The sequence below is a fragment of the Colossoma macropomum genome, unplaced genomic scaffold (assembly GCF_904425465.1).
Source record: "Colossoma macropomum unplaced genomic scaffold, Colossoma_macropomum, whole genome shotgun sequence".
NCBI classification, from domain to species: Eukaryota; Metazoa; Chordata; class Actinopteri; order Characiformes; family Serrasalmidae; genus Colossoma; species Colossoma macropomum.
The window spans coordinates 9114769-9127570 of NW_023494796.1; the positions used below are offsets into that span (position 1 = coordinate 9114769).

General features: G+C 39.9%; 1 protein-coding gene across 1 annotated transcript in view; it reads right to left on the reverse strand.

The window, feature by feature from the left end:
* Positions 1 to 1227: 1227 nt before the first annotated feature.
* LOC118816501 (C-type lectin domain family 4 member E-like) overlaps positions 1228 to 12802 on the reverse strand; it is a 36286-nt gene continuing 24711 nt past the window's right edge. The window contains exon 5 of the mRNA XM_036582908.1: positions 1228 to 1342. Coding sequence (XP_036438801.1) covers positions 1228 to 1342 — 115 coding nt within the window. The remainder of the gene's footprint in view (positions 1343 to 12802) is intronic.

Below are 12802 nucleotides of genomic sequence, written 5' to 3' on the forward strand. Positions count from 1 at the left end.
CAATTGTATAAGGGAGAGGCTGCTGCAAGAAACAGAATTAACGTTGCCTAAAGCCTTTACAGTTGCAACCCAGATTGAGTCTACTAGTGAGCAAGCGAAGTCTATGATTGAGGATCGGGCACTGCACGTGCAAGCTGTGCAGATGTGGATGGATGGCGCTGACGTAAGCCTCTGTCATGTCAGCCACCCCTCCCCAGTCCTTCCACGAACCCCTCTTCTGTCTCCTCAATTCGCTCTTGTTATCGCTGTGGATCCGTGTGGAAGTAAACATCTAGCTAACACTCAGAACTGCCCTGCTGCTGTGCAAAGTGCAAGACTTGTCAGAAAATGGGACATTTCACCCGAGTTTGATATTTACTCTGTTAATGTGCTTCGCCAATGCGTTCACCCCTGTTAGGCAGCTCTCCACATCATCTCCGTCAGGTATTCTGGGCTGCACAAAAAGCTTCATCCATAAAGTAAAGCTCTCACACACCGCTGCTCCTATCCGTCAAAAACTGCACCACTTATCTCCGTCTGTGTGAAATGCTGTATCTGCCAAGCTAGAGTGCCTACTTAGAGAGGGCATAATTGAAAAGATTGATGCATTGCCCTGGGTTTCTCCGATCTTCATCACTCAGAAAAAAACGGGTGGCATCCGAATGTGTCGATCTCAAACCCCAGTAAAGCCATTATTGTGGACAGCTATCCACTGCCACACATGGACAAGTTGTTTTCACTACTGAGAGGGGCCACAGTATTTTCAACAATCGACCTGCAGAGCGCATATCATCAGGTTCTGCTCCATCCAGATAGCTGGGACCTGACGGCCTTTATAACTCGCAAAGGGCTCTTCAGGTTCTGCCAGGTTCCATATGGGTTGGCCTTGGCACCGGCTGCCTTTCAGAAAATTATGGCTTAGATCTTGCAGGGCTTACCAAATGTGGCCAATTACTTGGATGTGTGGGCTGTAAAAAAAAAAAGGAGAACTTACCTCTTGGGTCGAAAATTCACATTGCAAACTGATCATCAGGCTTTGACCACTTTACTCACAGCTAAGGGGGCAGATCGCGCTGGAATGCGTGTTGCACACTGTGCAGCGTGCTTACTTTGCTTCAATTATGATGTCTACCGGCTGGGGTGCTACAATTCTACCGCTGACTGCTTGTCCCGCCTCCTTCTGCTTCTGCTTCCCCCAAGAATGATTTGGACACCGAACCTGAATTCGTGGCCCTGCTGTCTACTGCTCTACTGAATGTGCTGCTGCTTCGTCCTCCTGCTCTGAAACGCGAACGCTGCGCTCTCAGATTGAACGTGGCTGGCCTTCCTCTTCCTTGAATCTTCAGTCATCTCTGCAGTCCTTCTACAAAGTGAGACACAAACTTTCCGTTAAAGACAAGTATGTGTTCAGAGGAGCGTGCCTCATCATACCAGTTTCTCTGCACAATACTTTTGTAGCTCTGCCGCACAAAGGTCATCAGGGCCTTGTGCGCACCAAGCAATGGTTGCGCGACCTATACTGGTGGCCGCAGATGGACGCAATGGTTAAAGAACAGATTGCTTCCTGTCAGCAGTGCCAGTCATCAGACAAGTGTTAAACTTTTGCCTGCGTCTCTTCAACCTGTACCCTTTCCAGCTGAGCCTTGGAAAATGCTGGCTATGGATGTGGTGGGTCCTTTCGAGACGGCCATCTAGGAGAGCCGTTACTCACTAACACTAATAGACTATCACAGTAAATGGCCCAATGTGGCGTTTGTGTCTTCAGTAACAGCGCAGCAGGTGATTGGCTTCCTTACAGCAATCTTCAGTTGACATGGAAATCCAGAGTGTATTGTCACTAATAACGGACCACAGTTTACCACCGCTGAATTCTCAGCTTTCCTGAAAAATCAAGCATATCCGCCCACCAGTTTACCACCCAGCCACCAAAGGGGCAAACAGTTTGAGTCCTCAAAAGCTGCATCCAGTCTGTCATTCTGCAATCAAAACCATGGAAAACCACAGTGGCTGAGTTTCTCCATGTCTACTGAGCGACACCTCATTCAACTTCTGGGGCCTCACCATTCTAACTACTTCACAGTAGGAAAACGTGCACTCATCTCAATGGGTGTCTGCTCAGCAAGCAAAAATGAAAAGGTATTGTGACATTAGATGTGGAGCGCGCACGGCTGTTCTCCAAAAGGGGGACAAAGTCCTTGTTAAACTTCCTAAAGGACATACAAAATTCTCAGAGCCACTCGCACAATTGCCACGAGCGCCGGAAAACAAACCTCTGATACCTCGCGCTTCACCCCGACCTGAACGGGACCAACGGGACCTTTTGGTTGAAGGATTATGTCAGATGTTAAGGAATAGTTTTGCCAGAACGCGTGTAGTTAACTATAAATTGGAAGTGTGGAAGCCGCTCTGAAATCTCGTCTTAGTGTTTTAATTTGCTAAATTCAAACCAATGTGTCTGCTATTAAGACAATTAATTGTGAATGACTGTTCAGTTACATTTCACGGTAGTTAAGTTGCTGATTGATATCGTATTTTGTTTTGGTTATTGATTTGCTTCAGTAATACCCAGAACAGTGGAATTATTCAGTAAACTGTTGATTTATAGGTTCTATTACTTAACTATATTGTTATATAATAGGTAATAGATGTCTTAAATAAGGGGGGGATTATTGTATCCTATACTGTATGTCAGACTCTAGAGGTCGCTGTTGCACCTCAGTGTTAAGGGCAGGACTAGAGGAAAAGACATGTGGAGTGTGTTACTGTTGACAGCTATGCCCGTGCCTACTGAGTTGGAAGAATAAGTTTAATTCATTGTCCGTCTTGGCTGATTACTCACTGTACACAAGGACCCCACATACATTTCCATATGTAAGATCATCATATTACATTTCAAGTAGTTCTTTACACAACAAGGGACTATTATGATGCTATTAGGAATATGTCAGTACTGATATGAAATTGGAATCATATAGGTACTGACAGATAACGGCTTAAAATAAAATGTTATATTTAACCAAATAAATGTTATTTTGCTAATACAGGTATGTTTAGCCACAATTTCTACATTTTATAAATGTTAATATATTGGTATCAGTATCAACATCAGCAGATGCACATTATCAGACAGTCATCATCTCTCAATTCTGAGATCAGTGTATCCCAAGATGCAAAACAAATTACCAGTACGGTGTTCCCTTTTTAATGTGAGGAATAATTACCAAGGACCCAATTACACTGACTTACATGTGAAAGAAGAAAATAACTAACATTAAAGTGTATAATGGATCTCTGTGTATGTTTTCAATTCATAGAGAAGGCAAAGCAGCAAGGTTTAATGTTTTTTGCCACAAGTATGTACTTCATCTCTATTGGAGAGAAGAACTGAAGTGAGAGCAGACAGGACTGCAGAGAGAGAGGATCAGACCTGCTGATCATAAACAGCAGAGAGGAACAGGTGAGAGAGAGAGAGATTTTGAGGAAGGGATGGTCGTTCACATTAGATGACCAGAACAAATATGTGTGCAGTGAGTTACTTTTCCTCTCTGTTTCTGAGAATGTACATCTGGTTGTTAACAGGACTTTATTGAAATACTGAGACGAGGACAGACGACTTGGATTGGTCTGACTGACAGTGAGACAGAGGGGGTCTGGAAATGGGTGGATGGCTCAGCACTGACCACTGGGTAAGAGATCACTGAACTGAACTCTGGACATGGTGCAGTTAATGACTGTGACTCCTCACTGCTCTGATAAACACAGTGGATTCTCTGATTCTCTCTTTCAGGTTCTGGGCGAGCAGCGAACCCAACGGGAATTTAGGAGACGAGGACTGTGTTGTAACTGCAATGAAATGGGCTGATTATCCCTGTAATCACAGGTTTGTTTGGATTTGTGAGAAAAGACTCACCAGCATGTGAGTGAATAACAGCATGTTTGGGGAATGTGTGTGGCTTTTTTTTTTTCCCCCAGCTATCTAGACCAAATCACAGTTATTTTACTATAAACACGTCTACTGTTAATAAAGATCATTATTTTAAACTGTACTCACTGATACAGACACCACAGAACTGTAATAGTATCTGTCAGTAAGAGGAAAAAGGGTTCACATTAATTAGAAGAGACAGAGCTGATGATCATAGTTACACTGACCACACCCAGATTTACTAACTCTCTCTCCAAATGACTACAGTCCCACAGACACTGTCATTACTTTGAACAAAAAAAAGTTGCCTCAGCTAAATAAAGACAAAATAATTTTATTTGGTAGTAAACAGGGGTTACAAAAGGTCAGCATCACCTTCAATCAAGAGGTTTAAATATAGGGTTTACAAGCATAATATAGATTTCATGGCACACTGAATGATTATGATTTTGGTCGAAGTGCAACAAGAGTATTGTATTGCCAGTATTGTGCACGGAGCACACTGAAACACAAACTTGTACGAGTTGATCTGAATGAATGAAAAGTACAGTAGGCAAAATGCACATTCATACATCTGAAATGGAACTGAATGCACTAGGAGCCCAAAATTCCTCATGTGACTCACATTTCATATTGCACTTAAATAAACTTACATTCAAATCACAAATGTATACGATACGTTTTGGCTTAAATCTAAATCCTTACCTGAAGACCTCAACATCACTGAATGTGCTTGGGATTCATTTGATTTGTAAAGCAAGTCGACTGAACTTTGGAGGTATGGAAAATATCCCTGCAGATTTCTTTGAAAAGCTGAAAGCCTAAATTAATGGAAGCTGAAATAAAGGAAACGAGTGGATACATTAAATACTGAATATTTTAATCCTATATTTCGTTGTTGAGGTTTCTGTGTAATTTTCTGTTTAATGTAGGTTTTCTGACTGACGATACTTCGCAAAGAAACTAGACTAAAGCCTGGGCTTATATACTAAACTAACAAACACATAAAACGAGGGACAGGTGTTTATAATTAGCTCATTTTCTGTTGGATTAAGGATGATAACCACAAATGAGACTGACATTGACACCTAAGTGTTCACAGAAGCCTGACCAAACTCGAGATGTGAATTGTGAGCCACAGTCAGAAATAATGTCCTTGGGTATACTATTATTGTGGAAAACATGTTCGTATAGAGTTAAGGTCGTATGGAGTGCAGTGGGTGAGGCCTTAAAAGGAATGAATCTAGCTGCTCTAGAAAAGCAATCAACTACAGTTAAAATAGTGGTATAACCCTCAGAAGGAGGCAAATCAGTGACAAAATCAATTGCTAAATCAAACCATGGTCATTCAGGTAAAGGCAAGGACATGAGTTTACCAGCTGGAAGCATTTTATGAGTTTTACTTTGTGCACAGACAGAACAAGAGACTACAAATCTATGTACATCATGTTTAAGAGACTCCCACCAATAACGATTAAGAAGGAGTTGTTGAGTTCATAATACACATACACACACACCTTAAACAAAGAAACAACATCAACACACAAATCAGCAACACTTAGCGTCCCTTTGGCGGAGGGGGGCGGGGTGCGTGGCACAGCTCTGCACAGCCCCCCTTCAGAGCCACCTCTGCAAACCAGGGCAAGTGGCAGCCACCACAGTATACCAGCAACAGTTTTAACTGAAAATCAGTTATTACTGTTTGTCCCAGAAGTGATTCCAATATGAACATGCCTGCAAATCCAACTCTGAAAATCTCCATAAGAATCTCCTCTTAACCAGAGTTACATAAAAGAAGAGACCTGCGTAAGTGAATGTAGCTCAACAACCACAAGAGGGAGCCACCCAACTAAACCAGGGAGCATATATGAAGGTTTACCCTATATATGACATTGGGTTTCACTACAGCTACGAGTGGGACATTTCTAGTGATGTGTCGTTCACAAACAAGTCGGCTCTTTTGATTTGGTTCTTTTAGGTGAACGTTGGGAGTCGTCTCACATTGAGAAGCTGACTTTATTTATTTTTAAATTAAGACAAGTCAGTTGGGTAGATCTCATGAAGCTGTAGCTGAAACTCACAGAACCCCCGCCCCCATTTTTGTTTATTCATTAATTAAAAGGTAGACTAAGCCTTTATTAAAAAATTAAGTTATAGATAAAATCTAATTTGGCTGATTTTGATTTAAAAAAATGACAGTGCTTCAGAATGAAGAGCTGTTTGGGAAACAGTAGAGTCTGTTCTTATTTGCGAGCCCCAAACCCTGCAGTTATTATTTTATTAGAACTATAGACTTTTAATCACAGTTTATCCCACTGTAGGCTCATCATACTGCTGCTGTCATGGCCGTATGTGATGAACTTTGGCTTTATTCTGACAAAGAAAAACAACACAAAGCGGTCATTTTAGGTTCTTTTTTATTACTTATACCATACAACAGTTTTTTTGCAATATATTTTTGGATATATTGTAACTATTTGGACTATTGTAACTAGTCAAGAACACAACTCTTCTTCTCATTCTTGGTATTGAGAAACACCCTGTGTTTCAGTAGTGACATGAAAACAGGGGACAGTATTTTTTTAAATAATGTTTTTAATTTAAAACTTAAATTTATGATACAATTTAATGCCCTTTTAACTTCACTTTGAATAAAATAAAAGATCTTAAATTGTAAGATGAGTGTAAATTTAGGGGTTAGGGTTTGAGACAGACACCTCCCAAAGAAAGCACCTATTAATGTTGATATTGTGTATATATTTAGCTTATTACTGTCTCTATTAATGATTTCGGTTTCATATGTAATTATTATATGAATGGATACATACATACATACATACATACATACATACATACATACACACACACACACACACACACACACACACACACACACACACACACACACACACAAGCAGTTAACAAGTGCCATGTTGGCTCTTGGCTCTCTGTGGGTGAAATGTTGTGGCTATTGAACAAGAGAAGTGTGAGACGAACTGCTGTGAAAACAGTTTACACCTCTCCACAAAGACAGCTGTGTCAAGAGAAGAACATGCAACTACTCCATTAAAAATAGCATTTAGACACAATAAAAACACTTATAAATGTTGACCTGCTTGTTCACTTTTAAAGGTAAAAATGCACTTCGCTTCTCATTTTGTAAATCATACACATTTACATTAAAATACATTTTATCATTAAAGGAAAAAAAACAGTTTAACTGAGGGACCCAAAATAAGTAGAAATTGTTTTTTTTTAACTATTGTGAGAAAAGATTATTAACCAGTTCCAGTTCTAAGTGGACAATAACAAATTACATAATACCTTAGTAAGATCAGGAGGACACTCAGCATCTCATAACCTTCTAAAACAGGGGTGACTATCTCAGCTCCTGGTGGGCCAGATTCTGAAGATATTTACTCTTCTGATGCTTAAATCAACCCATAAAAGTCTTGCTAATTCACTGATGAGTTGAATCAGGTATTTAATGAGGTAGAATGTTAAACTCTGCACTGCTGTGATGTCTTTTGAATTGTATATGTAATGATGATGGTAAAATATTGGAATATCTGAATAAAGCATATTTGTTGCTGAACTGAGATTTTTTTTAATAGAATAGTATATCTTTACTGTATAGGAACAAGTGATGTAATAGAAAATGCAGTTCTTTTATTATTATGTGCTGGGCCCTCAGTGGACCATCCATTTTGTAGATAGTCAATACCTGGTCATCTCAGACGGGAATCAGTCATGATCAGCCTATTTAAACACATTCAATCAGCAGTTTGTCTCTATAACCATTAGAACTATATAATTACTATGGAATTATATGAGTCTCTATAATCATTACAATATAATTTGGGCTTTGATAGTTGATAGTAGAAAATTGATACCCAGTTTATTTTCGTGTTATGTTCTGGAGTTCAGTGTTAGAGTTTTGTAAGCATTTGTAATCTCATCTACAGAAATACACAGTTCTGAGTGAGAAATGAATTCAACATTTTGGAACCTGTGGTCACTGAGTGTTTTCAGTACACAAGAATGGAAAAAACCACCCACTGCTTGATTTACAGAGTGGTGATGTTGTGAAGAGTTTTCAAAAAGGGAGCTCAGTACTGAAAATTAATTTTAAAATTTCAAGAATCCATTAAAGCTGATCCAACACTAATAAGGTCACTGGATGAAACATGAATGGAGAAGCTCATAACACTCAACACAGCATCTCTTAACTGGGAAAGTGGATGGCTGGCTTTCTGGTTAATCTACTTGCTAGAAAAGGTTCTCATTGTGGAGATATGTGCGTGGTCGATAGCCGGAAACAAGCTGGAAAAACCCATTTTTGTGAGCCAAATACTACAAACTGTTTATGCTGTTTTTGTTATATTTCACCAGTGATTTCAAATGTGTTTTTGAAATGATACAGTGGTTTTTAGTTTCGGGTTTATGGAGCTCTACACATTCTTAAGGACTTTGGTTACACACAGTGTAATTTAATAGGCAGGACAAAGCAAAAAGCTAATGTTGTTATTGTTTGTTTGTGAACTCAGTCCAACATGTTTAGAGCTGCAAACCCAGCTCTGAACCTCTACATAAGAATATGCTCTTAAGTGAAGAGATGACCAAGAGTTTGAATTAAGCTGACAAACTAAAGAAAAACTTCTGCTTCAAGAAGCTTCTCCACATGTACCATGTGACTCATGTGTCTCAAACGTCTCACATCTGTGGCCAGTGTCACTATCTAACACGACGTTCTTAGTTTAGAGAAGACTGATTACTATCACACTAAAGCACAGATACTCTGCTCACTTTTAGAGTTTTCAGAGTTAAAGTTAATGTCAGTCAGAGCAGAATGGAAATGATGGAGGATATTTATGCAAATTCAGTAATGACTGTAGACAACAGAAGAAATTCAGACAGCAGTGGACACTCATATGAAGACATGTATGCCAATGAGGATGATATAGAAATGCATCAGACCAGGAGCAACAGAAGGGACTCCGGTACAGTAACTGCAGAAAATGTACATCTTAGAAATGTTGAGAAAGAGGACAAAACCTCTCACTCACGTACAGCAGATCCTCAGTACAGAGGTAAGTTTAAGTCTTTGTTGGCATTTTTCACTTACTCCTGTTTTACTATGTTAAATAATGCTTAACCAGCTTTAATCAGTTTCTCAATCATACGTGAGCCTGATTTAAATCTTAGAATGTGACATTTATATCATAACCATTAGGTTTACCTTGCATTGTACTGTATCACACAAGAGCAATCCAGTATAAGGCCTTTGATCTCTAGCCTATATAAGACTGTGTATTTGTGTGAATTTACTGGGTGTAACTAATTATCCTTTAAAGAAATAGCTTGATTAACATGATTAATACTTACCCCAGATGCAGTAAACCAGTACTTTTGATATTTGAAGTTTGCTTCTTTAGTTTATAGGTGGAGCTGCCAGGCTAATGTTGCTAACATGGCATGACAGCAGCTAAATGAGCACAAAATGGACTTCAGATTCACTTCCCATTTATAGAAACTGACTAGGAACAGCTGTAGATTTTAGAATATGCCATTTGTGACATTGCTTGTAATCATCAGGTGAAAAATGATCAGTGCGCATACAGACATTTTGCATGATACTTACATTTACTGAATGACCACTAGTTTGAGGTTCATAGACCACTGTAGTCGTGCGTCATTCTGTAGTCCTTGTTACGCCCATATTAGGAACTCCAGGTCTAAGCTCCATTTCTCTATGGCCAGAATGAATAGGTTCAGCTCACATGTAGTAATATTCATACATCAACTTTTTAACAACCTCATAATTCAGAGGATCCAGTGTTATTCGAGAGAAGAATGTTCACAGGACAAAACGTATCGGGTTCTGAACATTTTTATCTAACACAGGGGGCGATAGAGGTGATTTTTTGAAAACCCCATTCATTCAGTCCATAGAGAAATGGGGCTTAGACCCGGAGTTCCTGATATGGGCATAAGAACATGGCGCAGACTACAAAATGACGCCAGTGGTCTATTGCCAAAAGCTACAGCTGCAAAATAGAATGCAGCACCTTATTTTTGTAGCTTTATCGTTCTTGGAGGTACAAGCTCTAGCTCTCTTACAGCTGTGAAGCCCTAGCTATGCTAAAACACAAATATGAGTAGTAGCACCACAAAGCAGGATGCTATGCAGCTGACATTGTAGTTCAAATGGCCATTTTACTTTAAATCTTGCTTTATGTAAATTAAGGGGGCAGTCATGGGCTGGAGGTTAGGGAACCAGCCTTGTGACCAGATCCAGTCGATCCCCAGAGCCGAGAGTACATGACTGAGGTACCCCTGAGCAAGACCCCTAACTCCCAAACTGCTCCCCAGGCGCTGCGGATTGGGCTGCCCACCGCTCCAGGCAAGCGTGCTCACTGCCCCCTAGTGTGTGTCTTACTAGCGTGTATGTGGTGTTTCACCGCATGGATGGGTTAAATGCAGAGGTGAAATTTCCCCATTGTGGGACTAATAAGGGTCACTTAATCTTATTGATAGTTTTTGAAGCAAGAAAGTTAAGATTTTGCCATGTATTTACTGAGATGAGGTTGTTGACAGTCTAAGCCCAGTGTTTGTTAGCAACATTAGCCTAGAAGCTTCTGTTCTAACCTAAAGACGCACAAGTAGATATCAAACGTGGCTGATCGACTATCTGGGATAAGTGATAAATCATGTTAATTTGATATTTTGCTGAACTGTTCCTTTGAACATGGTGAAATCACTCAGCATAATGTCTCTCATGGCTTATTATTGCTACAAACTCACAGGCCGTTCTGGTGAGGAGTGGTGGAAGACTGTGACTGTGTACGTAGGTTAGCCTCAAGGTTCTTTAACTATAAAGCAGACTGAGGCTGTTTTGTTCTCAAAATGCATGAATCGGACCACAAACAAACCATAATATTACTGAGACCACCACTTAGGTCTGTTTATGCGTCTAAGTTGATATGTTCACGTATGCATGGAAAACCATGGTTGTGTCTTGATTTGCTCACAGATATGTAGTGAATCAGTGCATTTTGACTACACTGAGACCCAGATAAAGCCGTGTCAGTAACAAGTAGCAATGTTTAATGCAATTAATTCCACGTACCTCCACATTGAAAGGAGCCACCTGAGGTGGTTAGCCTGTTACGTCTTAGCTATTAGTCTGTTGGCAGGTCAGTTTACTTTAATGTAATATGCTTTAAAATGAATAAATAATGTGCAAGACTGGTGAAATATAGCATTTCCTTGACATCACAGCATAAAAGTAAAGTTAAATCAGACGCAAACACAGCTGGTTAGCTAAGTAGCTAACAGGTTGCTACATACAATTCAGTCTGGTGGATTTACTAACGTAACATTAAAAATGGAAACTCATTAATTGTAAGTTGTGAGTATGCCAATCATATCAGACCTGGGGGAGGGTCGCTGGTTTCACTCACTCTGCAAAGTAACATAAGAGGGCAACCACTGAAGCTGAAGACAGGATTTTGGCTAAAGCTAACTAAAGTAAACATTAGACCTTATTCAAAATCTATAATATACAGAGTGAAAAAGTAAGTTGTTTCAAAGTGAATGTATTTGTGGCAGATAATGGTCAGTACAGCTGGATATCATGTTTTTACTCAGTTATTTGTTAGCATGGTTAGTTAGCTAACTTTGGGTTTACATGAGGCAAAGAAAAGAGGTTAGGCTAACCCATTAGTTCACTGAGAAGCCATCTAGTTTAACTTCATCATGTGTAGTGCAGTGTGAGAATGAACAGAAATAACGTTACTGACAGCTCTTTACATCCTTTTAGATTTCTCTTCAGCATTAGTAAACAGTGATAAGAGCATTTGGCATATATTGTTGTTTACAATAAGTTAATGTCAGTGTAAACAAAAACAATTAGCAACCATTATTTCCTTGATTTCTTGTAAATCTGAATTTAATAAAATTAACTTATTACTAAACACAGGAAGAGAGGGAGAGATTGACAGGACTAAAACCTGACAAAAGTTTCACCTGGGGGACCATGCCCTCAGACACCCCCCACCCCCCCCACCCCCTCCTTTGTCTTTGAAAATGGGTAGAACACCAGATCCTTCAGTCTGTCAGGCTATACAGTAATGTTATAGGCACATCTTATAACCATATCTGGAGTTTAACATTCAAACTCTGCAGTTTGGGCAGAGGAAGGCAGAAGAAAACAGTTGCTAAGCAGTGACTGGAGGGCCAAGAAAATGAAGTGGGGCTTAAGAGCAGTCTGCCAAAGAAACAGTTAGTCAAACATGTAGGAATAGCTAATGATGATGTATCATTTTAGCTCTGTTCTTGCATTAAATTACTAGGCAGCAAGGGGTTAGCCAACCATGACAACATAATATGCCAGTAATAATCCAGAAGTTGTTAAGGGCCCCCCTGGTGGCCACAGGGCCCTACGCAGCTGCTTATGTCATTTATTAGGTAGAGCTGACACTGAATAATAACCTAAACTAACATGTCAAAGCATTTATTGAACACGCTAGAGTGTTATCAAACTCATTATTCCACCCATCCTTTATATCAGAGGGGCAGAATGCTGCTGGGCAGAAAGTGGTTTGGAACTTTACTTGCTTGGCAACACTTGTGGTCAAAGCATTTTATTTTTGTGGTTGTGTGCATGTGTGTATTTTTGCACCACTGAAAGAACAACTGAATTTTCTCACGCTACTGCTGCTACTGCAGAAATGCTTGACGCTCACTGTGCAAACAAATGAGGAGAAAAATCGGCTGTGACATTTACAGGCTTCTCGTCATCTATGGTGTGACTTTTTAACATCCTTGGTTTCATTCAGGGGCACATTCACTCACTCCTCAAACTCCAGAGCTATACTGAATGAACCTCAGTGCTGC